The sequence below is a fragment of the Dromiciops gliroides genome, chromosome 3 (assembly GCF_019393635.1).
Source record: "Dromiciops gliroides isolate mDroGli1 chromosome 3, mDroGli1.pri, whole genome shotgun sequence".
Taxonomy (NCBI): domain Eukaryota; kingdom Metazoa; phylum Chordata; class Mammalia; order Microbiotheria; family Microbiotheriidae; genus Dromiciops; species Dromiciops gliroides.
Genome location: NC_057863.1, coordinates 657,661,796 through 657,686,865, shown reverse-complemented (window position 1 = coordinate 657,686,865; position 25,070 = coordinate 657,661,796). Strand labels below are relative to the sequence as shown.

At 57.0% G+C, this 25,070-nt stretch overlaps 1 protein-coding gene across 4 annotated transcripts; it reads left to right on the top strand.

The window, feature by feature from the left end:
• Positions 1 to 418: 418 nt before the first annotated feature.
• Positions 419 to 24,493, top strand: GRIN2D (glutamate ionotropic receptor NMDA type subunit 2D). 4 transcript variants are annotated; one of them, XM_043996625.1, is made up of 14 exons: positions 419 to 613; positions 1,624 to 1,694; positions 5,502 to 5,986; positions 6,193 to 6,812; positions 7,406 to 7,520; positions 7,618 to 7,829; positions 18,736 to 18,904; positions 19,099 to 19,252; positions 20,440 to 20,565; positions 20,756 to 20,985; positions 21,123 to 21,283; positions 21,679 to 21,866; positions 22,014 to 22,246; positions 22,338 to 24,493. In XM_043996625.1, the coding sequence occupies exons 3-14, from the start codon at positions 5,528 to 5,530 to the stop codon at positions 23,616 to 23,618; spliced, it is 3,948 nt and encodes a 1,315-aa protein (XP_043852560.1). In that variant the 5' UTR covers positions 419 to 613; positions 1,624 to 1,694; positions 5,502 to 5,527; the 3' UTR covers positions 23,619 to 24,493. The 4 variants fall into 4 exon arrangements, with proteins under 4 accessions (XP_043852560.1, XP_043852562.1, XP_043852561.1 ...); XM_043996627.1 differs by having other exon boundaries at positions 1,548 to 1,694; XM_043996626.1 differs by having other exon boundaries at positions 1,482 to 1,694.
• Positions 24,494 to 25,070: the final 577 nt, after the last annotated feature.

Here is a 25,070-nt window from a genome sequence, read left to right as displayed (position 1 = left end):
CTAGTTCTGAGTCCTGGAAGCAGCAGAAGGCGGAAAAGCAGGGTTCCCATCCCTGGGTCCCATCCCCAACATTTCTCAAGTGGTGGGGCGAGGGTCCGAGGGAATCGTCCCCTCCCAGGGTCCCAAGAGGGTGCATTTAGGGACTTGAACGGGGGGGCATCCCTTTCTTTAGCTCTTCTCTTCCCCACCTGCTTGTGGCCAGGGCCACATCTGGGGAGTCCCCTCCCTCTGCAACCCCAGGGGTCCCCCCCCACCAGGGGCCCTGCAGGGAGGGCCGCGGCTGTCTCCGCGAGAGGGGCAGACGCGGACTGAATGTTAATCACCCCGGGAGCCTGTGTTCTAGCGAGCGTGTGTGTCCCTCTCCCCCGTCCCCCCTCCCTCCCTCCCCTTCCCTCCCCTCCCTCCCCACCCTCCCCTCCCGTTTGGGCTCGGGCTCGGGCTCCTTCACACAGCCTCCCGCCCCCCGCCCCAGCTTAGGTGTGTGTGGCAGGCGGGCGGGCGGGGTGGGTCTGTCTGTCTATCTGTGTCAGTCGGTCCCGTCCTTTGCTGCAGGGGGGGTGTAAGGGGGGGCTACTCTGCGGTCTCAGCATCTCCTCTCTCCAGCGGCTGCCAGGTGGGTGTCTGTGGGTCTGTCTTTGCTGGGGAAGCTTCGGGTATCAGGAGGGGTGGCGGTGGTCTGTGCTTGGGGTGTCTGTGTGTAATTGTATTGCGTGTGTGTGTGTAAGGGGGCGGGGTGGGGAGAATTCTGTCTGCCTTTACCTTGAGCTAGCTGTCTGTCCTCTCCACCCCCCCCCCTCCATCTGTCATCTGTCTGCACCTGAGATCTCCTGGCTTCTGTCTGGACCCCCCCCCCAGTCGTCTGTCTGTCTGTCGCTGTCGATGCCTGTGTCCAGTTGTGGTTTTGGCTCTGTGTCTGGCTCTGGGTGACCCAATGTCTGGCTGTTTGTGTCTCTGTGTCCCTGTGTCCGGCTGTGTATGAATGAGCTGGTGTTCTCTGTCTGGGTCTGGTTGTCTGTCTGTCTGTCTTTGTGTGCCGGCATCTATCTGTGTGTCCCTGTGTCCAGCTGTGTGTGTGTCCCTGTATAGATGTGCGTTTCTGTGTCCCTGTCCCTGACTCTTTCTGTGTGTGTGTGTGTGTGTGTGTGTGTGTGTGTGTGTGTGTTTTGAATGTGTCTCCCACTCCTTTCCAATGAGGGGGTGTTGTGGGGGGAATCCCTGGGAAGTGAGGCTGTGCGTGTGTCCATGTCTGCCTGTAGGGGAGAAAGGGAGACAGGTAGACAGGCAGCCTGCCTCTGAGGTGACCCCAGACAGACATTCAGGAGACCCTGGAGAGAAGGTAGGGGGGAGGGCAGGGAGGACAGAGGAGACTCCAGCAAGCAGAGATATAGATAGCCGAGAAGAGGAGGAGGAGGAAAACCTCAGCCGGCTGGGGGAGGGAGGGGCGCCCCAGGCAGGTGAGACGGGATCCCCATGGGGTGCAGGGCCTGCCACTTGCCGAGGCATCGAAGGCAGCATCCTGGGCCCAACTTTCAATGCAACATGTGTAGCCTGCTGAGCCTGGCCCCCACCTGAAGCCCTGGGGGACTGATGGTACTGAATCCCTCACCTGCTGTGTCCTTCTAGAGCCTGAGTCTGGGCCCCCGTCCCAGCCATCGTCACTCCCCTCCCCCACTACACAACAGGGTCATGAAAAGGTAAGGCCAGAAGGAGCTGTGCTGTCAGTGGGGTGGGACCCCCCGACCCCGGGATGGGCAAAGGGGCAGCCCCCTCCGGAGTCTCTACTGCCTCCATAGCTTCTCTTCCTCTCGTTCTAGGGCTCTCCCTGTTCCCTTACAGACACAGACACACACACACACACACACACACACACACACACACACACACCAGGCCCCATTCTTTCCCTGTCTTTCTCCTTTTCCCCTTCCTTCTCCCCCTTCCCATCCCCTCTGCCCTCAGCCCTTCCCCTGTCCCCTTATCATTTGGCTCTAGGCCCTTTTCGGGTTCCCTGTCCTCATTTCTCTTCCTCAGTTTCCTCTTTCCTTCATTCTCCCTCCATGTCCTTCTGTCCCTTTCCATAGGTTCTTCTGTGTGCCCTCCCCTCCTCTCCCGCCCTGATCCCCCCCTCTCCCCCCCCCACCCGTGCCTCCTGACTCTCCCTCTTCCTCCTCTCTCCCCAGCCTGGCTCTCGCAGCTTGTCCCCTTATTCCCATCTCCCATCTCCTCTTGTCCTTTTCTCTCCCTGTTCCTTCTTTCCCTATCCCTCTCTCTCTGTCCCCACTTCTCCCTATCTCTTCTCTCTTCCTGGGTCTCTCTCTCTCTCTCCTTCCACATCCCTCTTTTTCTCCCTGTCCCCCTCCCTCTGTCACTCTTCCCCCCATCCCACCTCCTTCCTCCCTCTTTTTCCAGTACCCACCCCGCTCCATCCCCTCTCCTCAGTCCGTGTCCCTGTTCCCAAGAGCTGTGACTATGCTATTAATACCGCCTAGCAGGCCCTGAAGGTCGCCCAGGCCCCTGGCCCCATGCCCTGGACACCCCCTCCCCACGCAAGCCTCCTGTCCTGGACAGTGTCCAAATCCCCTCTCCCCTTCCTCACTCTCCTCATTCCTGGGGTCGGGGAGATTGGGGGGATATGTGTTTTGATGGGGGGGGAGAGAACAGGAGGACAGGACTGTCTGCGGCACCTTGCACCGCCGCCGCTAACTGCGGTGAAGGGGCCCCCAGTGGAGGATCAAAGTGTTGGAGGCAGTGAGAAGGCAGGGCTGAATGCGCGGCTGCCCCAGGGAGCCCCGTCTCTGTCCTGTCAGGTCCACCACCAACTCCCCCTCCCCGTCCCCTCTGTCCTCTGCAGAGCAGTGGTCTGGGTTTGACAGGGAAATGGGACAGGGGTGGGGGGATGAGCCAGGAGAATGCTGGCGATCACCCCCCACAGTGAAGGAGCCCAGGGAGGGGAGCTAGTCCCAGAGGAGTGGGGCACCACGGGCCCTAATACCTGCATCTCCAAAGGGGTGGGAAAGTCCCCTCTGTAGCACTGGCTAGAGGGTGGGAGCTGACTCGGAAGCCTGGCTCTCTGAAGGGGCAGGGGTGGGCAGAAGCTGGATGTCTGGGTCATGGAGATGTCAAAGGCTGGACTACATCTCCTGCCCCGGGTCTCACAGGGTCCCTACTTTCATCTGTTCAATTAAAATGAGATGGGGCTGGGCTAGGGCTGAGTGTCTGCTTCCTCAGGGGCACCTTATTCCCTCCTATTTATTGCATGGAATTGAAGCATAGAGTCGGATGCATGGGTTCCTGAATTGGTGAGGAGTGGGGGGGATACCTGAGACCCTGGGGAGCAGCACCCCCACCTTCAGCTGGGAAGCTACAGCAGGATCGGGAGGGAGTGGAGGGAAGGGAGAAGGAATGACTTGGAAGGGGGGGCGATGTTAACCCCACGGGGGCCAGGCCACAGCTGTGGGTTATTTTGGGGTGGCGGCTGGGGGGTGCTATTCTGAGCACTAATCAAGCCACCAGCTAATGACTGCCAGAAAAGAGGAGGAGCTCCCTCCGTGCCCCTGGCCCCACTGCCAGGAAAGGGGGGGCCTAGCACCCTGGGGAGAAGGCAGGGCCTCCCCTCTCTCTATCCCTCCCCAAGCTGTCAAGCCCGCTGTCATGGCAACCCATGGGGATACTGACAGACAGCATGGATTGACAGGGTTCCCCTCAGGGAAGCAGGTGTCCATGCCCCAGCCCTTCCCCACCCCGCCAGGGATCCAGGCATCAGGGGCCCTTTTGGGACCCAGGTATGTGGGCCCCAACCCCCACTTACTTAGGGACCCAGGCACCTGGCTCCCCAGGCCTCCCAAAGACCCCAAGTCCAGCCAGCAGGGACAGGAAGAGGACTCTGTGTTCCCTCCAATTTGCTAAATTGCTCTGGGCTAGCAGCCAGTATCCCCCCACTCCTCAACTCCCAATTACCACAGCTGCACCCCCCCCAGGTCCCCCCTCCCTGCCTTCAGCCCTGGGGCAGCTGGGACCAGTGTGGGGTGGAGCCTGGCGGGGAGGGAGGGAGGGGACCAAGGGTAAGGAGGTGGGGGCATAAATGGGTAGGAGACAGAGACGGGGGATGGAGATGGGAGGGGGACGGGTGGGGGGGAGTGGAGATGGAGGCACTGGAATGCAGGAGAAAGACAAGGGAGGGGGAGGGCGAGGGAAGGGGAGGGGAGAGGGCAGAGGTGGGGCAAGGTGACAGGGAAGGAAATGGAGGGAGTGGGATGGGGGAAAGGAGGGAGGTTCTGGGAAACGGGGCTCACGGAGGGGAGGAGGCAGAGACAAGGGAGATGCAGGTCAGTCCCACTGACCCTCTCTTCTTTCTTCTCTGCCCTTCCTCCTCTTTTCTTCCCTCTTCTCCAATTTTTCTCTCATTTGCCCTCCATCCCTGCCTCCCCGGGTCGGGGCGGGGGGGGGGGGTGTCTCTCTATTTGTCTCTCTGGGTTTCTCTGTCTCGGTAACTGTCCTCTCTATGTGTATCTCTCTCTGCCTTCCCCTCACTCCCTTTTCTCCATCTCTGTCAATCTCCCCGGCTCTGTATTTCTCCCTCCCCTTTACTGTGTCCCTCCAACCTGGCCATGTGGTTGTTTCTTTCCCTGTCCTTGCCCTTCTGTCCCTGCCTGTCTCTGTCCTCGTCCCTCTCCCTCTGACCCTGTTCTCCTGCCTTGTCCCTGTCTCCCTCCCTCTGTCCTTCTGCCCTGTCCTTGTATCCCCCTCCTGTCTCTGTGCCCCCTTCCCTTTCTCTATCCCTGTCCCCATCTTTCTTTCCCGGTGTCTCTGCCTCCAAATCTCTGTCCATGCCCCTTGCACTCTGCCCGATCTTTGCTCATGTCCCTATTTCTGTCCCTGTTCTTGTCTTTCTCTGCTGTTCCAATCTATGTACCTGCTCTCTCCCTCTGTCTGTCTGTCTGTCTGTCACTCTGTCTCCCCCCCCCACACTTTCCCAACCTCCCTCTGTCTCTATCTTTGTCTGTCTCTGTCTCTCTTCTCTGTCTCTGTCTCCCTCTCTGTCTCTGTCTCTCTGTCTCTGTCCCTGTCTCCCTCTCTGTCTGTCTCTCTGTCTCTGTCTCTCGTTATCTCTCTGTCTCTGTCTCTCTATCCCTCTGCCTCTCTGTCCCTGTCTCTGTCTCTCTGTCTCTGTCCCTCTGTCTCTGTCTCCCTCTGTCCCTCTGTCTCTGTCTCCCTTTATCTCTCTGTCTCTGTCTGTCCCTCTGTCTCTGTCTCTCTGTCCCTCTGTCTGTCTCTCTCTGTCTCCCTTTGCCTCTCTGTCCCTCTGTCTCTGTCTCCGTCTCCCTTTATCTCTCTGTCTCTGTCTGTCCCTCTGTCTCTGTCTCTGTCTCCCTTTCTTTCTCTGTCTCTGTCTCTCTGTCCCTCTGTCTGTCTCTCTCTGTCTCCCTCTCTGTCTCTGTCTCCCTTTGCCTCTCTGTCCCTCTGTCTCTGTCTGTGTCTGTCTCTCTCTTCCTTGGGGTCATTAGAGGCTGCCCGGCAGGGCCCCCAGGCAATGCGTGGCCCCCTGGGCCCCCGAGGCCCCGAAGGCCTAGCTAACATGTTCTTGCTGCTGGCCTTGGCTTGTGCCAGCCCCTTCCCCGAGGTGGCCCCCCCCCTGGGTGGCGGCAGCGTTGGGGAGCCTGGCGCGGGCCGGCCCCTCAATGTGGCCCTGGTCTTCTCGGGGCCAGCCTACGCTGGGGAGGCGGCCCGCCTGGGCCCCACTGTGGCCGCCGCTGTCCGCAGCCCGGGCCTGGAGGTGCGACCTGTGGCCTTGGCCCTCAATGGCACTGACCCGCGCAGCCTCATGCTTCAGCTGTGCGACCTGCTCTCGGGCCTGCGCGTCCACGGCGTCGTCTTTGAGGATGATTCCCACGCCCCTGCCGTCGCCCCTATCCTGGACTTCCTCTCCGCTCAAACTGCTCTGCCTATTGTGGCCGTTCATGGTGGTGCCGCTCTCGTCCTCACACCCAAGGTGACTGGCCTGCTTGGGGGCCTGTGATGGAGGGGGGGGGGGGCCTGTGATGGGGGGGGGGTCTGTGAGCTCCCGGGGCCCACTGGACTTGGACTTGGCTTCTAGACTTTCCCAGAGACCCTGTGCACCTCCACCCCAACCTCAGTTTCTGGCTCTGTATAATGGAAGCTTTCCACTGAATGGCTTTTGTTCCTTGTGGTCCCCAGGAGAAGGGCTCTACCTTCCTCCAGCTGGGCTCCTCCACAGAGCAGCAGTTGCAGGTGATCTTCGAGGTGTTGGAAGAGTATGACTGGACATCCTTTGTGGCAGTGACCACCGCAGCCCCCGGCCACCGGGCCTTCTTGGCTTACATCGAGGCGCTCACCGACGGCAGCCTGGTGGGCTGGGAGCACCGGGGGGCCCTGACACTGGACCCCGGGGCTGGTGAGGAGGTGCTCGGTGCCCGCCTCAGAAGCCTCAGCGCCCAGATCCGCCTGCTTTTCTGCGCCCGCGAGGAGGCGGAGCCACTGTTCCGGGCAGCAGCTGCCGCCGGCCTGACAGGCCCTGGCTATGTGTGGTTCATGGTGGGACCCCAGCTGGCGGGGGGCGGAGGAGGGGGCGGGCCTGGCGAGCCTCCTCTCCTGCCAGGGGGGGCCCCGCTGCCCGCAGGGCTCTTTGCCGTCCGATCAGCTGGCTGGCGGGACGACCTGGCCAAGAGAGTGGCAGCAGGTGTGGCGGTGGTAGCCCGCGGGGCCCAGGCCCTGCTTCGTGACTATGGGTTCCTGCCTGAGCTGGGTCAAGATTGTAGAGCTCAGAACCGGAGCCAGCGGGGAGAGAGCCTGCACCGGTAAGGATCCTGGTTAGGGGCCAGGGCACTGACCACGGGGCTTAGAAGCCACTGGACAGCAGGGTGTGGGTCCAGAACTGGCTGCCAGGGAGCAGAAGCCAGGCTAGGAATCAGGACTGGGAGGGAGAAGCTTAGGCGATGGCCAGATTTGAGAGACAGGAGCCCAGATGGCCCTGGGAGAGCAGCCTGACTGAACAAGTGGGGAAAGCTTCTCAGTAGGTGCTGGGGGGGGGGGGGAGTGGAACAAATGAATGGGTGAATGAATGGAAAGCATCAATCAAGTGCTTGTGCTGTGCCCAGCCCCGGGCTAAGTGCTGGGGGCCCAGCACAAAAACAGCCCCAGTTCTCAGGCCGTGCTCTGGGCTGGGAGGACAGATGGGTGCCTGGGCACCCAGAGAGGCCTTGAGTCCTCCGGTCAGCGGTCAGCAGGCCTCCCTTCCCAGGGATCTGGAAGGCACAGAGCCAGGCAGAGGGTAGGCCCCATGGCCCTTTTCACGAAAGAGCTTGTGGTCAGTGGCACCATCTCCTCCTCGCTGCCCTCAAGGACCCAGGCTCTGCACTGAAGCCTCCCTCCCTCCCTCTGACCGCGGCAGGTATTTTATGAACATCACCTGGGACAATCGAGACTACTCCTTCAATGAAGATGGCTTTCTGGTGAACCCCTCCCTTGTGGTCATCTCTCTCACTAAGGACAGAACTTGGGAGGTGGTAAGTTGAGGGGCCCAGGCCTTAGAGGAGCAGGGCCTAGGGGGCGGGGCAGAGGAATCAGACACGAGCGAGTTCTTCTCTTCCTTCCTGACCCCAGGTGGGCACCTGGGAACAGCAGTCTCTACGGCTCAAGTACCCACTGTGGTCTCGCTACGGACGCTTCCTGCAGCCTGTGGACGACACCCAGCACCTCATGGTGGCCACGCTGGAGGAGCGCCCCTTTGTCATTGTGGAGCCGGCCGACCCTCTCAGCGGCACCTGCATCCGGGACTCTGTGCCCTGCCGCAGCCAGCTCAACCTTACCCACAGGTGGGATGCTCAGTGACCCTTTGCCCTTGGCGACTGCCACCCTCTGCCCGCCCCCTGGCCCTGGCATTTAGGGCCAGATTCATCCAGTAGTTGTAGCCCATGGGCCGGTGGCAGCTGCAGAGTAAAGAGATCTTCAGAACTCACTAAGATGCTCCCAATTAAATCAACTTGTTGTTTGGGCCACACAGACTTGGCTACGAAGGTGGGCAGCAGGGAGGACAGAAAAGCCTGTGGGCAAATATGGTTCAGGAACAGGAAAGATTTACTACATATACAAGATGCAGCGTTGGGGATGCTGGGATAGAAAAAACAGACAAGGGAAGAGGGGGCCAGGCCACCCCTTGGGCAGAAATCATTGGGGCACAAGGAGCAGATGGTCTTGAGCTTGGGGGTTCCCCCAAGGGCAGACTTTCTGGAAGACCACCCCGCACTGGCTTGTGAAGGAAAAGGAGGAAGTGTGTGCTGGGGCTGGCTTATAGGCCTTCTCACATTGGAGGCCTTGAATGCCCAGACAAGGATCTCAAAGGGAGTGAGTGAGAAGAACCCCAGTCCTGGAGCCAGGAGATCCCAGCTCCAATTTGGCAGATCCTTACTAGATGTGAGATGATGGTGGTTGTTTGTGCTTTGTTCTGGAAGAGGACCGTGATATCCAGGTGATGTCATGACTTGTAGTGAATTGGATTTAAGTGAGGGAGGGCTGTGCAGTCACCAGCCTTACTGTCTTCTCCAGAGCCATCTGGGTCCAGTGGCAAGATAGAGATCAGGATGAGTGGAGATGGCCCCAGATATTTTAGGCAAGTGCGGTTGTGACTTGCCCAGGGTCACACAGGTAGTGTCTGAAGTCATATTTGAACTCAGGTCCTCCCAACTTCAAGGCCAGTGCTCATTCCACTGTGCCACCTAGCTGCCCTGGCTATCACCTAGCTGTTTCTCTGCTAAGGCAAATTACTTGAACTCTAAGAACCTTGGGTTCCTTTTTTTAAACTGGCAATAAGTAATAAGAAAAATGGCCCCTTAGTAGATAAAGCACTGGCCCTGGAGTCAGGAGGACCTGAGTTCAAATCCAGCTTCAGACACTTGATACTTACTAGCTGTGTGACCCTGGGCAAGTCACTTAACCCTCATTGCCCCCCCCTCCCCAAAAGAAAGAATTACCCCTGGCCTCAGGTCTGTTGTGAGAGAAATGCTTGGTGGACCTTAGAAAGGGGGACAGTTGTTATGGCTCATCTCGAGGGATGAGCTCTTGGCTTTGGGTGTGCCACACCTAAACTTAGGCTTCAGGGAGTGTGCTCAGGGTGGATCAGAGGCAGAGCAGAGGAGGCTCAACGGAAGCAGCTGCTCTAGTAGTTTAGGTGAGAGGGAGGTGAGTGGAGCCAAGGCAATGATGGATGATGGCGAGAGAGCTGTGAGGAAGGGTGATGGATGGGTCATCCACAGACACAGAGAGTCTGGCAGGACGCTCATGCTAAGGGGGTGAGGTGGGGTGATGGGACATCCACTTGGAGAGGAATAACTTAGCCTTCAGGAGACAGGCTGGAGCTTGGTACATCACTCTGGTAGCAGAGAGAAGGTCACTGAGCTTGTGGTAGCCCATGATGTCACCAACATCAGCGGAGAAGACAGTGGACAATAACAACAAAGATACAACCATAATGATACCCCACCGAGTCTCCTCCCATACCTGACAAGATTGCCTAGAGACGATGCTGGGTTCCCAGAGGCCAAGCCCCCGAAGTCCAGGCCCAGGTACATTCTTCGAGAATAGAGTTTTGATGACAGTTCCAGGCCCACTTGCCAAAGTCTTCAGAGGCTTATCATTGCTGCTCGGTGGTGAAGTGTTTGATCAAAGCAAGCCACCACGCTACAAAGCCAAGCGCCACGGCCCCCAGTCCTGTGTGTGCAGAGGAACAGAGGGTTTAGACGATCTAGAAACACCGACCTTGCTGTTGGTCCTCTCGGTGGGAGCTCCCTGTCCAGTGATCCAGGGGACATGCCATTGAAGGAACTGCATCTTATCAATTATGGCATCCTCAGGATGCATGAAGCAACGTCAGGAGGCCAAAGGAAGGGGCAGCTCAATGGTGGGTAGCCTCACTTCTCCCTAGAGAGGCAGAAGCCGGAATTGGAAGAGTTGGGTTTGTCATACATCAGAAAGCCGTGATTTTATTGAGCTATTTACTAAAGTGGCACAGTAAATGTTTGCCCCCACACCCCCTAGACATAAAAATAGCAGTGGCTTATGTGTCGATGTAGAGAAATTCTGTGAAGAACTCAACGAGATCCTCCAAATGAAATCAGTGTATTCTTTGGAACTCAACAACTTGGACACAAAGGTAGGAAGATGGTGGAAATTCTGGAGGTGGGGAAGGAGAAAGGCTGAAAGGTGCGTAGTCGGTTATAGAAGCCTCAAACTACTGAATGCTTTCTTTGAGAAAAGACCCATATAAGGCATGATATAACTCCACCAGAAAGGCAATTGGTTATGTCTTAGTAGGTCAGGGATGACTCATTACTCATGCAAGTGCCAATCAGCGACAAGCGTTTATTTGTGCCCAGTGCCACACTCCAAGCTGGGGGCACTGATGCCAAAGTGAGGCACTTCCTGGCCACGGGGAACTTAGATTCTTCTGCAATCACAGTTTTATTAGATAAGCAAATCCACTCTACGTGCAGAATAAATAAGCAATGGAGGTAAGCACTAACATCTGGAGGCATGAGAAGAGAGGTGACACTCAAGGGCAGCCTCCCAGAAAACCAAAGGCAGAGATGAGGAGGGACACCATCAAAGGCCGGGAGACTGGGTATCCACCAAGATCATAGCGATCTCATAAAGACCTAATATGAATCAATTACCTAGAAACCAGTGGAGCCCTGCCGCAAGGAAAGAGATAGGAAAGCCCAGGTCATCCCTAGTTTGGAACAGAAATTTCTTTTTCCAGTCTCATGGGAGAAGATGGTTCAATCTACCTTTTTGTTTGTTTGTTTTTGGGGGCAATGAGGGTTAAGTGACTTGCCCAGGGTCACACAGCTAGTAAGTGTCAGGCGTCTGAGGCCGAAATTGAACTCAGGTCCTCCTGAATCCAGGGTCGGTGCTTTAGCCACTGCGCCACCTAGCTGCCCCTGGGAGAAGATGGTAATAGGTGATGAGGAGCATGCACACTCTCTGCTCCATCTGCCACTAGGGTGCCCCTAGAGGTTTGTGGGCATCTCTCCCTCTCTTGGCTGCCTTTGCTTCAAGCCCCCAGCAGTTAGGCACCCATGTATCAGTGACCAGCCCCCAGCTTCTGCTTAGCCCCTTACCATCATCTTATTTTACAAAGCTCTCTTTATTTCAGAGCTGTACCAAGAACAAATGTGCAAAAGTTTCCTCCCCAAAATCTCAATTGGGTGTGGGAGACACATGACCACTGCCGTGCTTGGGGGTAGGTAAGCTCAAGATGGCTCTGTTCCCCCATAGCACTGGGGCCTGATGTGCCCAGCCAAAGGTGGCACTGCTGTTGGCTGAGTTCTGGGCTCCTTGTGGTGGATGAAACTATTTCCCTCACCCAGAAAGAGACTCTGCACTTCTCAGGGCCTTGAGGTTACCCAGGAACCCCTTGGATATCTAGAAACCCACAAAGCAATGGAGAATTCACTCGCTTCACCTAGCAAGCCCCATTCCTCCTGCCCTCAGAGGGGAGGAGGACCCTCACAGCATGGTTTCTCACAGGGTGCCTTGTAAGCGGCTTGAATGCCAAAGAGCCTCCAGCTACCATGTGGTTAGCCAACTAGCACCGGCTATAAGAGGTCTGCATCGTTGCGCTCCACACTCTGCCTTTCTAAGGACGGCCTTCCCTCCACCTCGCTGGGGCTCTCTGAGGGGCAAGCTCCCACTTGCTCCACCTGTAGAGATTTGGCGCCAGGTTCTCCTCCTTGTACCAACAACCCCATAACAGCAGTATCGCTTCATAAAAGGGAAAAGAGGGAGACCCATTTTTTCTAAACTTTTTTTTCACCACCACAGAGAATGGAGCCACCCTATTTGGACCTTACCATCGCCATCCCTCATATGCTCCCTGAGGAAGTGGGAGATGATGATGGCAAAGCACCTGGCATAGGCCACCTGCACACGCACAGGGGCCAGATTCAGCCAGTAGCTCCCAGCCGCTGATGCAGCATTATGGGCCCTGTGTGTTCCATCTTCAAGCCCTGAGAGAGCAGGGAGTTTTCAAGGTGTGGAAACAGTCCCGCCGCCCTCGAGAATGGGAATAACCACTGACCGAAGTGCCAGCTGTCCTCTGACGAATGAGAACAACCTGCACATACATTGAGGGCTTCTCTGGTGGAAATGTGAGGAGGGAACATCCAAGCTTTCTCAGATGCTTTTCTATCGTAGGTCCCAGATTTTTCAAAAAATCATGCATTGACATTTCCATTTTCAATCACCTTCTTGTACAACTACATCTCTCCCCTTTGGGAAGCCTAAAGGAGGTAGATCTGAGCAGTCTGGTCCCATCAAGGAGCTTGTCTAAAAAGCCCAACAGGCAGTAAAGAGGACTACTTAAAGAACCTGATTACGGAATAAGATTGTTGGATGCCACCACTTAATTGAGAATGAGGATCAGCCTTGCCCCTGCAGACTTGTTTTTTGTTTTGTTTTTTTGGTGGGGCAATGGGGGTTAAGTGACTTGCCCAGGGTCACACAGCCAGTAAGTGTCAAGTGTCTGAGGCTGGATTTGAACTCGGGTCCTCCTGACTCCAGGGCTGGTGCTCTATCCACTGCGCTACCTAGCTGCCCCTTCCCCTTGGTTTTTAAAAGTCTGCTGGGGTGGGCAGCTAGGTGGCGCAGTGGATAGAGCACCAGCCCTGGAGTCAGGAGGACCCGAGTTCAAATCCAGCCTCAGACACTTGACACTTACTGGCTGTGTGACCCTGGGCAAGTCACTTAACCCCCATTGCCCCACCAAAAAAACAAAACAAAACAAACAAAAACAAACCAAGGGGACACCTCTCTGAGAAGGTGAGCTTGGAGGAAGGTCTTCGGAGGAGTTACCACTGGAGGAAGGACCAAACTCTGGAGTGTCTCTTGGAGAATGCAGCGAGGGAGTTGGGGATTTCTCTCCCTCACCTCCACCAGCAATGCAGTTTGCTGCAGAAGCATGTGGCTGTAGGAGACGTGGATTTGCACACAGCCCCATGGGGGGAATCAAGGATGTTGCTTCTTAAACCCTAGTCTTCTGTCAATCAATCAATCCACCAATAAACATTAAGGGCCAGGACAGCTAGGTGGCACAGTAGATAGAGCACCAGCCCTGGAGTCAGGAGTACCTGAGTTCAAATCCGGCCTCAGACACTTAACACTTACTAGCTGTGTGACCCTGGGCAAGTCACTTAACCCCAATTGCCTCACTAAAAAACAAAACAAAACAAAACAAAAACAAAAACAAAATATTAAGGGCCTACTATGTGCCGGGCACTGTGCTGAGCACTGGGGATACAGAGAGAGGCAAAAGACAGTCCCTACCCTCATGGAGCTTACAATCTAACGGGGAAGACAACGCACCAACCAACATATACAAAGCTATTTCTATTCCCTAGAAAGCATGATCCCACAATCTAACCTTCTAGCAGAGAAGGGAGATTTCTAGGGTAGCACCAGCTTTGAGAGTTGCCTCACAGGTAACTCCAAGTTCAAGAAATATAGTTTGAGAGTTTCAGGCTCTGGATCTTGTCGGTAGACACTTCCTGATGCTTCCTGCTCCAAAGAGAGGAGACAGTGCGACACAGCATCCTTCTTCGAATGCAAATCCACCAAGGATTCTAGCTGAGCCAGAAGCTGGAGACAAAGGAGATGACCTCCAAGCAGTGCCCAGCGGTGTCCAGGAGAGACTGCAACACCCAGGAGCACCGTGGGGACATTAGCGGTGCTGCGATCCCGCAGCCTTAAAGCATTTGCCTGAGGCGTGAGTTGTCCCCGCCCCACACGCATGCCAGTTTCCCCATTGATGCTGGGTGAGAGAGCGCTCCCTAGTTTTATAGGGAAGATGTTTTATTGCTGCTTTTCTTATTGCGGCATTGATTGAGCTCATTGTATTCCCTGACTGACTGTTGAAGGTAAACACGTTGGTGGGGCTTATGAGCTATGGTTTTAAGAGTGTAGACCAACTTCTTTGAAACTGGGCTAGCCATTGCTGCAGAGGTCCCAACCTGAGAGTTCAAGGTTGGGGGCGATCCCTTAGCATACTGCACGTGTGGGACTTCATCTAGAGTCTCTATCTTGGATGCTCTTGTATGTTAGGGATCCTCTGGGAGAAATGGCGCTGCAACAGGGACAGCTGTGGGATCACTGTGTCTACCACAAGTATGGAAGGTGGTCTGACTTGCATGCATGTTGCATACCGAGAATACTGGTGCCCTGTAATGCACTGAGAGCCACGCAAAGGACCCTAGTCAAGGAGTTAAGGACTTCAGAGAGAAGCGTATGGTCAGCACGCCATGGGAGGAGCCATTTTGGGGGGTCAACCCCACATGCCTAATGCCTTTTTCGGCAGCCCCCCACTCAGTCCTTGGGGTGTTCTGAGTTTGTGTGATATGCTTGTAAGGTAGCTGGCTTGTACTGCTGTGGGGTGAGTTCAGACCTCAGCTGGAATGTCCTGGGACCCACTGGAGAAATCACTGGCTGGTCGAGTAGGTCGATTGTTAGAGGAATGTCCCCGGTTTGGTTTCTCATCTGAACGTCAAGGGGTGACGTGATCCAGAAGCTCAGTCAGCACCAGCCTCTCCAAGAAGGGAAGGTCATTTTCAGTCCTTTTGATTTGAGTTGGCTATCTTCACTTTCTTGTCCCCCTTTCTAATTGTCATCAGGTTGGAAAGAGTCTTTGTAAGTACCCAACTAGGTGGTAAATGAGGACTTTGTAGGAGGTTATTTGTTGTGATGGTGTCATTGTATATTTGAGCGTAAGCATCCTCTTCAGGCCCTCCCAAGATTGTTATGCCCTGGATTGTTTTAGAAAGCCACATGGCGGGCAGCTAGGTGGTGCAGTGGATAAAGCACCGGCCCTGGATTCAGGAGGACCTGAGTTCAAATCCGGTCTCAGACACTTGACACTTACTAGCTGTGTGACCCTGGGCAAGTCACTTAACTCCAAGTGCCCCGCAAAAAAAAAAAGAAAGAAAGAAAGCCACTGGGAATTTGCTGAAGCTCTGGCATGAGGTACCAGCGGGGTCCCCACATCCTCCAAGATCCATCAGACTGGGGATGGCACAAATGGGCCAGAGGGCTCCACTTGAGTGCCAGGGAACAAGGCAAATATGAAGTTGGGGGAGAGGACAACGAAAGTGGAGGTGGACCTGGACAGTCTGAGCACCCAAGGAGCCCTCCTAACCCCCCCTTGGGACAGGCATGGGTGGCCACACCCTGGCACCATTTGGAAAGCTTCCTGGCCCTGTCTGGGCCAGGGGGTCAATTTTTGATGACTCCCACTTACTTCATGGTTTCCTTGGGGCCTCTCAGAGAGTACACCAAGGGTGGAGGGAGTGGATCTCTTTCCCTCCTCCCCCTCCTCCTCTTCCTCCTTCTCCCCTCCTCCTCCTCAGACAGTAGCCATGGGGTGCTGGAGCAGAGATGTGTGACTGCCGGACATGTGCACTTATGTACAAGCTGATCTGGGGGTTCAAGGCTAGCCCTTCCCACATTGCAAACAGAAGAGGGTTTCTGGATTCTCCTGATCCTAGGCTCCTGTCATGATGGGGTTGCCGGGGCAGGCACCAGCTTTGAGAGCAGTCTCATGAGTAGCTTCTAAGACACAGAATTCCAGTCCTGGAGATGCTATACTCCAGAGCCAAGAGAGGACGGTTCCCTGTTGCTTCCCCACCCCTCCCCCCATCCTTACAGAGCATCCCAGTGGGAGTGCAGGGCTCCCAAGAATCCGGCTGAGCTGAAGCCATGAAGACTGCAGCCAGCCAAACAGCATGTGGCAGTGAGCCTGGGTCAGTGTCCGATGGAGCCCGGCAGCCAGCCCTCCTTACACTCACTTCCTATCTGGCCACCTGCCTCACTATTGGGACCTTTATGGGCACCTGTGGCAATTATCTTTGCTTTAAGCTGACCATCTTCTTAGACTATTAAAAGAAACACATCAGTGGGGACCTATGGATAGTAGTGTTAATGCCTTCAGCCTAGGACAGCTGTCCCTCCCGGGACCTGACTTGTGATTTTGAATGGGTAGAGAAGGGGCCCTCAGAATACCATGCTTGAAATGGTCATTTTAAAAAGGGGGAAAAGGCAGCTCAGCAAAACTAACCAACGTCAACCAAGTCTGACAGTAGTGCATGCAGCATTCTGCACCCATGGTCCCCCACCTATTCAAGGAAGGGAAGCTGCTATATCTTCTTATCTCTTCTTCAGGGGTGTGCTTGGAGCTGATCACATCTTTACAAAATCACCAACTGACTGAAAGGCATAGAAGAAAAACCCTGTGTTTATTGTTTGTTGACCATTTTTAAAAAGCATTTAATTCAGTAAGGTGGAATACTGAATTGCATCAAAGCACTTCTCTAACAAAGTGACTGCCCATGCCCATGTTAAATTCATATGATTCCTGGAAAGGTAGAACAACAAGGGGCAGCTAGGTGGCCCAGTGGATAGAGCACCAGCCCTGGAATCGGGAGGTCCTGAGTTCAAATCTGGCCTCAGACACTTGACCCTTACTACCTGTGTGACTCTGGGCAAGTCAGTTAACCCCAATTGCCTCACCAGAAAAAAAAAAGAAAAGAACAACAGAAGAATATTTCTCTGATGACCCTCTGGCCAGTAAGGTCACGCAAGAAATCAAAAAGAAAATTGTGCACTCACCAAAGGCATCCGCTCTTAGAATGAAGGAGTCCAAATGGAAAGATAGTTCCCTACAGATGGTGAGGTCTGTCATGCACTCTTGTCTGCCAGTGACATTGTGTGTACTGCATCCAGTCCCAGAAGAGAGCGTTCTAAGTGAAATCCAGAATCAACAGAGTTCACATGGGGAAAGTAACCATTCACACCAGAAAAACTAAGTGGATGAAGAAAACCTGTTGCCCATAAATATCAGGATATACATTTTTTTTAAGTGAGGCAATTGGGGTTAAGTGACTTGCCCAGGGTCACACAACTAGTAAGTGTTAAGTGTCTGAGGCTGGATTTGAACTCAGGTACTCCTGACTTCAGGGCCGGTGCTTTATCCACTGCACCACCTAGCTGCCCCAGCATATACAGTCTGATGGACAGCTCAGAGAGTGGGTCCATCCATGAGAATGTCCTCAAAGTTAGAAGTGGACTACCATCCTAGCTGCTAGGTTCAGAATGGAATGGGAAAGGGGCTTTGGGGAAATTGTTCCTTTTCTATTCCTGATGTCAAGCTTGCCCCCCAAACAAAGGCCCATCCTCTTGACCCTTTTGGTCTTCTTCTGGTGGGGAGGTGGAATTGCAGGTCCTAGAACACTGAGGCCTCTCAAAAATGAAAAGTCGAGGATTGTGCAAAGGGCATGATGGGTGTGAGCAGGCCGGGGCCCGTTATAATCGTTAAGCTTATGCTGTAGGTGCTATGGAAAGCATGTGATCAGAGGCAGGCCAGGCACAGGCCACTTGGTCTCCATTCAGTGTCAAGAGAGAAAGAAAAGAGGGGGGCCCATCAGGTCGTGTGAGCCTCCCACGGCTGACGTGGAGGAGGGTGCACAGGTTCGGGTGAGTGCCAACCTGCATTTCGGAGGAAGTGCCCGTGTTGGACCATTTTTCCTGTGCCTCAATCACCTTCCCTGGTCCTCACAGCAAGCCTGGGAGTGAGGTACTGCAGTGGTTATCATCCCCCTTTTTTTTTTTTTGGTGAGGCAGTTGAGGTTAAGTGACTTGCCTAGGGTCACACAGCTAGTAAGTGTTAAATGTCTGAGGCCGGATTTGAACTCAGGTACTCCTGACTCCAGGGCCGGTGCTCTATCCACTGCGCCACCTACTGTCCCTATCATCCCCTTTTATGGATGAGACAATGGAGGCTCTTAAAAGTCAAATGACACGACTCCTGGTCACCTAGCTTGGAAGTGCAGGTGTCGGGCTTCTGGTGCCATGCCTGAGGCAGGTGGGAGAAGGAGCTGCTGGGAATACAGAAGGAGGAGTCAGAGGGGCAGGCAGAGACACAGGGGCTGCCTCAGGTACCATGTACAGAGAGGGGAGCAGAAGCCTGAGAAGGGGAGCTTGGGGAGCCCTGCTGGGGATCAGGAGAGGGCAGGCCAGTGCCACCGTTTATTTCTCCCTGCAAAGCTTTGGCCGGGGAGGGGATTGGCTTACTCCAATTTTATACGGCCCAAGGGTGGCCGAGGCTGAGCCCCAGTTTGGGGCTGGTGGGCAGAGTGCCATTGGGGTGGTTGGTGGAGCTTTGGTGAGCACCAAGGGCCAGAGGATGGGGCGAGGCCTGGGAGAGGCAGCACTGCTGCCATGACCCTGTGTCGGTAATGGAAGGAATAGTCTATAGTTGAGTCTGGGCTAGAAGCCTTTTTTTGGTTTGTTTTTGTTTTTGTGGGGCAATGAGGATTAAGTGACTGGCCCAGGGTCACACAGCTAGTAAGTGTCAAGTGTCTAAGGCTGGATTTGAACTCAGGTCCTCCTGAATTCAGGGCCACCTAGCTGTCCCCTTATAGTTGAGTCTGTATGGGTCCTGGGAAGACAGAACAAGAAGCCATGGGTGGCAGCCTTGTCCCTGTGCAGAAGTGAGCTAGGCTGCCTCCTCCCACCTAAGGACCTGGGTGCCCCCCTCAGGGCCCTGGACCGAGGGTCCGAAGGGAGGCTTCTCTGGGCCGTGCTCCCGGTCCTGCCTCTGGGCGTCCTGCCCAGGACCATAGGGAGGAAGGCCAGGGAGGCCTTGGGGCTGAGGTGACACAGAGCCCCGTCCTTCTCCCCCAGCCCCCCACCAGATGCCCCCCGGCCAGAGAAGCGCTGCTGTAAAGGCTTCTGCATCGACATTCTCAAGCGCCTGGCCCAGACCATCGGCTTTAGCTACGACCTCTACCTCGTCACCAATGGCAAACACGGGAAGAAAATCGATGGCGTCTGGAACGGCATGATTGGGGAGGTGGGCGCAGCCTGGGGGCCATGGAGTGGAGGGGGAGGGGGAGGGAGGAGGGGAGGGGCCCGCCCTGCCCAGCCCCTCCCTCTGAGCCCGGTTCTGCTGTCTTTCCAATCAGTTGGTTTTCCTTACTTTCTGCCCTCCACCCCTCCCCTGCCCCTTTCTCTTGGATCTCTCTTTTGGCTGGTTCCTTCATCCAGGTTTTCTACCAGCGGGCAGACATGGCCATTGGCTCCCTCACCATCAATGAGGAGAGATCAGAAATCGTAGACTTCTCTGTCCCTTTTGTGGAGACGGGCATCAGCGTCATGGTGGCTAGAAGCAATGGGACAGTGTCACCGTCCGCCTTTTTGGGTGAGCCCAGAACCCAGCCAGTGCCCAGAGATCCCATCCCTGTCCCCAAGGAGCTCCCAGTTGGAAAGAGGGGACCAGAGAGGGCAGTGATGGAGGGTGATGACTATCAGGCCACTAAAAGGGGCTCAAGGTCTTGACCCACCTTGTTTGGGGCACTGGGAGGGGACAGGGCAGAGGAGATCCAGGCTCCTCCCAGACCCCATAATAGCTTTTTCTTAAGACTAATCTGAGCTCTGGAGCCCCTGTGGACCTCTGAAGAGGCATGATGCCCATCCTGTGAGCTCTAGTGGGAGCTGGTGAGCCAAGGGAGGCTTGTGAATGGGAAACACCATCGCAGCTGGGCTGGGGGGAGGGGGGGGAGGACAGTGACAGAGGCTGGGTCTGGGTGCCCACCACAGGCCAAAGAAGAGGGGCTAGGACAGTAGCAGAAGCACTAGGCCTTGAGGGAGAAGGACTGAAGGTTGTTTCCTCAGGGACCTTGGAAGATGGTAGGGGCAGGGAAAGCCAAAAAGATAGAGGGAAGAGGCAGCTAGGTGGCACAGTGGATCGAGCACTGGCTCTGGAGTCAGGAGGACCTGAGTTCAAATCCAGCCTCAGACACTTGACACGTACTAGCTGTGTGACCCTGGGCAAGTCACTTAACCCTCATTGCCCTGAAAAAAAAAAAAAAGATAGAGGGAAGGGGCAGAGACCGGTCTCAGCTGGGCAGCCAGCAGACGGGAATGCTGGGGCCTGGGGCCGGGGACAGCAGAGGAGACGTGGGCCTTAGGAGGGAAACAAATGGGGAGAGACACTGGGAGAGAGCACAAGGTAGAACTGGCCATGGGAGGGCCACGTGGATGAGGTGAAGGCAGAGAGGGCCTGAGCTAGGGGCCGGTAGGAGGGGCCGGGTGCTCAGCCACCCCCAAGTTAGGAACTAGATTGGGGAGCCCAGAGTGTAGCCTTCCTGAGGGCCAGAAAGACAGAGGAACCTGAGCATCTCCTGAGGATAACATCTCTGCAGTTGGAAAGAACAGGCGTGTGGATGTGTGCTGTGCATGAGCAGTGAGTGTGTGTGTTCACATGTATGCTGTGTGGGAGTACGTGTGTGCATGTGCACACACATCCTGAGGCCTGCCCCCAGGGGATCTACTGGACAGCAGGGGAATGGAGGCAATGACCTCTGGCCCCTCCTTGCTGCTCCGCAGAGCCCTATAGCCCAGCCGTGTGGGTCATGATGTTCGTCATGTGTCTAACCGTGGTGGCCGTCACAGTCTTCATCTTCGAGTACCTCAGTCCTGTCGGCTACAACCGCAGCCTGGCCACGGGCAAGCGTGAGTCCTCTTGCCCAGCCCACACCAGCTCCCCTTCCCTGCCAACGGCCCAGGCAGACGCTTAAGCTGTAGGTCGGTCCCTTGTCTCCCAGTCCCGGGGGGCTCTCTCGTGTAAGCCACCTCTTGGCCCCAAACCCTCCCATGGCCCTACTCAGGGGCCCCCGACTCCTCGCGTCTCTCACCTTCTCAGGCCCCGGCGGCTCCACCTTCACCATTGGAAAGTCCATCTGGCTGCTGTGGGCGCTGGTCTTCAACAATTCGGTGCCTGTGGAGAACCCCCGCGGGACCACCAGCAAGATCATGGTCCTGGTCTGGGCCTTCTTCGCTGTCATCTTCCTGGCCAGTTACACGGCCAATCTGGCAGCTTTCATGATCCAAGAGGAGTATGTGGACACCGTGTCTGGGCTCAGTGACCGCAAGGTAGGGACGCAGTCCCTTGGGGGGGCCTGGGGCGCTGCACTGGGGAGGGGCTGAGCCAGGCCCCTCCTCAGGCCCAGCTGGGCCTCTGGGCCAGGCCTTGCTCAAGGTGGCCCCTTCCTCCTTTCCCACCCCTCCAGTTTCAGCGGCCCCAAGAGCAATACCCACCCCTGAGGTTCGGGACCGTACCCAACGGGTCCACAGAGAAGAATATCCGCAGCAACTATGAAGCCATGTACAACTACATGGTGCGCTATAACCAGCCCCGCGTGGAGGAGGCCCTGATCCAGCTGAAGGCCGGGTCAGCTGCTAGGCTGAGGCACTGGGGGCTGGGGAGGGGCAGCTGGTCAGTCAGGGATCAGTCGGGGGCCAGCAGGAGAGGTCAAGGCCTTCAGGGAGGGCCCTTGAAGGAGTGGGGGGCAGCCCTGGGAAGGGTTAGAGGGCCCCTGGTGTCCATGAGAGTGAGTGGCCGGGGTGCTGGCTATCAGGATGAGGCCAGTGATAGCCCAGGGTCAGATTACCGGGGCTTGGGGCATATTGAGAGCTGGTCTGGAGGCTGCAGAGCCTTGGTCCTTAGTGTTCTGCCCAGGTTAGCTGGCACCAGGGAGTCAGGGGCTCAGGCTATCCCGGGCCAGGAGGGAGCCACCTCAGGTGCCAGGGCTGACCCATTGTCCCTGGCCCGGCCTGGCCCCCCAGGAAGCTTGATGCCTTCATCTATGACGCTGCTGTTCTCAACTACATGGCCCGGAAGGATGAGGGCTGCAAGCTGGTGACCATCGGCTCGGGCAAGGTCTTTGCCACCACGGGCTATGGCATCGCCCTGCAGAAGGGGTCCCGTTGGAAGCGGCCCATCGACCTGGCTCTGCTGCAGTTCCTGGGTGACGGTAGGTGGCCGGGAGGAGCAGAGGTAGGGCTGGGCCACAGTGTCTTAGAGGGGCCAAGGGCGGGGGTGGGGGGCAAAGGGGGGGTGCCAGGCCCAGCCCAGGATCCTGGGGAAGGCCGGGTTGGGCTTGAGCCCAGGCACCCCACAGATGAGATCGAGATGCTGGAGCGCCTCTGGCTGTCTGGGATCTGCCACAATGACAAGATCGAGGTCATGAGCAGCAAGCTGGACATCGACAACATGGCGGGGGTCTTCTACATGCTGCTGGTGGCCATGGGCCTCTCCCTGTTGGTCTTTGCTTGGGAGCACCTGGTGTACTGGAGGCTGCGCCACTGCCTGGGCCCCACCCACCACCTGGACTTCCTGCTGGCCTTCTCCAGGGTGAGTGGGGCAGGGTGTGGGCGGGGCGTGGGGAGCAGGCTGAGGGAGAGAGGCCAGGCCTGAGCTTGGCTCTCTCCTATCCCCCCTCTAGGGCATGTACAGCTGCTGCAGCGCAGATGCCACTCCCCCAGCTGCCAAGCCCCCGCCCCCCCAGCCCCTGCCCTTGCCCAGCCCGGCCTACCCGGCTCCCCGGCCGGCCCTGGCGCCCACAGCCACCGGCCCCTTCCTGCCCCGGGAGCGGGCTGCTGTGGACCGCTGGCGCCGACCCAAGCCATCGGCAGGGCCTGGGGCTGGGCCTGTGCCAGTGCCAGTCACCCCCGAGGCCACGGGCCCCACTCGTGCCCCGCTGCCCGGAGCCATGGCTGACGGCTTCCACCGCTACTATGGTCCCATTGAGCCGCAGGGCCTGGGGGAGCCCCGGGCATCCAGGCCAGCCCGGCCCCTGTCCCCACCCCCTCCACCACAGAAGCCCCCACCCTCCTACTTTGCCATTGTGAGAGAGAAGGAAGCTTCAGGCCCTAGTGAGCCGCCTCCTGCCCCTTATGCTGGGTACCCCTCCCCACCTGCCCCATCAGCCGCCCCCCTCTGTCACTTGGCTTATGAGGATGAGAGCCCCCCAGCCCCGAGCCGCTGGCCCCGCTCAGACCCCGAGAGCCAGCCCCTGCTTCGGGGGGCTGGTGGCGGGGGGAGCTCCACAGCACCTCCTCCTCCACCCTGCCGAGCGCCACCACCGCCCTGTCCCTACCTGGACCTCGAACTGTCCGATTCGGAGGACTCAGAGAGCTTGGGGGCAGGCTCGGGGGCGGGCCTAGAACCCTGGTGGGTCCCTGATTTCTATCCCTACACTGATCGCCTGGGTCGCTACTGGTCTGTTGACAAGCTGGGGGGCTGGCGGGCAGGCAGCTGGGACTATCTGCCCCCTCGCCCCGGCCCGGCAGCCTGGCACTGCCGACACTGTGCCAGCCTGGAGCTGCTCCCCCACCCTCGCCACCTCAGTTGCTCCCATGACGGTCTGGACGGAGGCTGGTGGGCCCCCCCACCGCCCCCTCCCCCTCCGTGGGCCTCCGGGCCCCACCGACGCCGCACCCGCTGCCGCTGCCCCCGCGGCCATCGGGCTCCCAGCCGCCGCTCTGGCCAAGCCCCACACCGGCGGCGCCACGCAGGCGCGTGGGACCTCCCACCGCCGGCGCCCACTTCCCGTTCCCTGGAGGACCTGAGCTCCTGTCCCCGGGTGGCCCCAGTTCACAGTCGCCACTCCCGACGTTGCCCCCACGCCACCCACTGGGGCCCTGTGCCCCGGAGACACCGTGGGGGCGACCTGGGCACCCGCCGGGGCTCCGCCCACTTCTCCAGCCTCGAGTCTGAGGTATGACCGACCCTGTCCCCCCCCTCCCCTGGCCTGGCATGGAGAAAACACTAGTGGGATAGAAGGCCTATGGATGCGTGGAGAGCAGCAATACCAAGGAGAGATGTGTGGGCAGTGCTTTCCTTTGGTGACGAGGGCCACAGATCCAGCATGTGTCCCAGCCATGGATGGAACCTTGATGGGACAGAGCCAGGGGGGCTGGAATGGGGTTCCCTGAGCCCCGCGGGCTTTTTTAACCTGACAAGGGCTTTTTAATGTCATGGGAATGGGGGGGTCTGGCTGAGTACATGCCCCTCCCCTCTGTCCCAGCCCCATCATGTGGGGCCTGCACCATCACTGTGCTACTCCCCGAGCCCCAGATACCACCAGGGACCACCCCCCGGGGGAGAGGGGGCTGTTTTTAACCTTCATCATTGGGACACAAAACTGTGAGAGCCGCTCGCTAAACTGTGACCCCCAACCCTGAGACTGTGACCCCTGACCCTGAGACTGTGACCCCGACCCCAGACTGTGATCCTGATCCCTTATCCCTAGCCTCTGACTCCTGAGACTGTTACCCCTGAGCCCAAGACCTTCCCCAACCCCAATCTCTGCCAGACACCTTGGGGTCTACCTGAATTGAACTCTGATCCTCCCCATTCTTTGACCCCTAAATTCTACACTACCCCAGACTTCCCTTCACTGTACTCCTGGACATCCTCCCAGACCACGTGTCCCCTCCCCCACCCCCCACTGGCCTCCTGTGTCCAACCTGAGAAGCCCTGGGCCTGGGCCCTGGAAGCCCACCCAAACCCACCCTGCAGCAGGGGAAGGGCCTGTGGGGAGTGGGGACTCAGGTGTCCAACCCCACTGCATCAAAGTGTTTGGAATAAACCAAGTTTTTACGCCTCCTCAGCCCAGAGCCCCAGACTCCTCTTGTGTAGCAAAACCTGAAGGAAGCCGACAGACAGACAGACAAAGGGAGAGACAGACAGAGACAGAGAAAGGCAAACAGGGAGACAGAGACAGAATGGGGGAGAGAGATAGAGGAAGAGAAAGACAGGGAAGAGAAAGGGAGGGAGGGAGGGACAGACAGAAAGAGAGAGACATAGAGCCAGAGAAAGAGAAAGGGCAGAGGGAGGGAGAGAGACCAGGAGTCAGAGACACAAACACCCAATGAGAACAGCACAGGAATCAGTCCCAGGATGACCCAGAAACAGAGCCAGCAAGACTCTGGAGGGAGGGAGCCCTGAGTGGAGGCAGCTTCCTCAACAGTTACTTAGTGGGCATCAATGGAGTGGCTGCTGGGGCTGGTCACCCAGTTAGGCTTTGGGGTGGGCACAAGGACGAGGTTCCATGTACCTGACCTCAAAGAGCTTACCCCCCCACCCCCACCCCCGCCCAGTCAGGAAAGACCACAGGTTTAGAAACAGCAATGAACAGGGCGATCTGGGCCGGTGGAATGAGGAAAGGCCTTCT

Bases quoted from the DNA above. Each gene is read 5' to 3' on its own strand.
- GRIN2D (XM_043996625.1), top strand. From the start codon at position 5,528: ATGCGTGGCCCCCTGGGCCCCCGAGGCCCCGAAGGCCTAGCTAACATG. The intron at 7,830-18,735 runs GTGGGATGCTCA...CTTCTCCCCCAG, and splicing joins CAGCTCAACCTTACCCACAG to CCCCCCACCAGATGCCCCCC. The intron at 20,986-21,122 runs GTAGGGACGCAG...CCACCCCTCCAG, and splicing joins CTGGGCTCAGTGACCGCAAG to TTTCAGCGGCCCCAAGAGCA.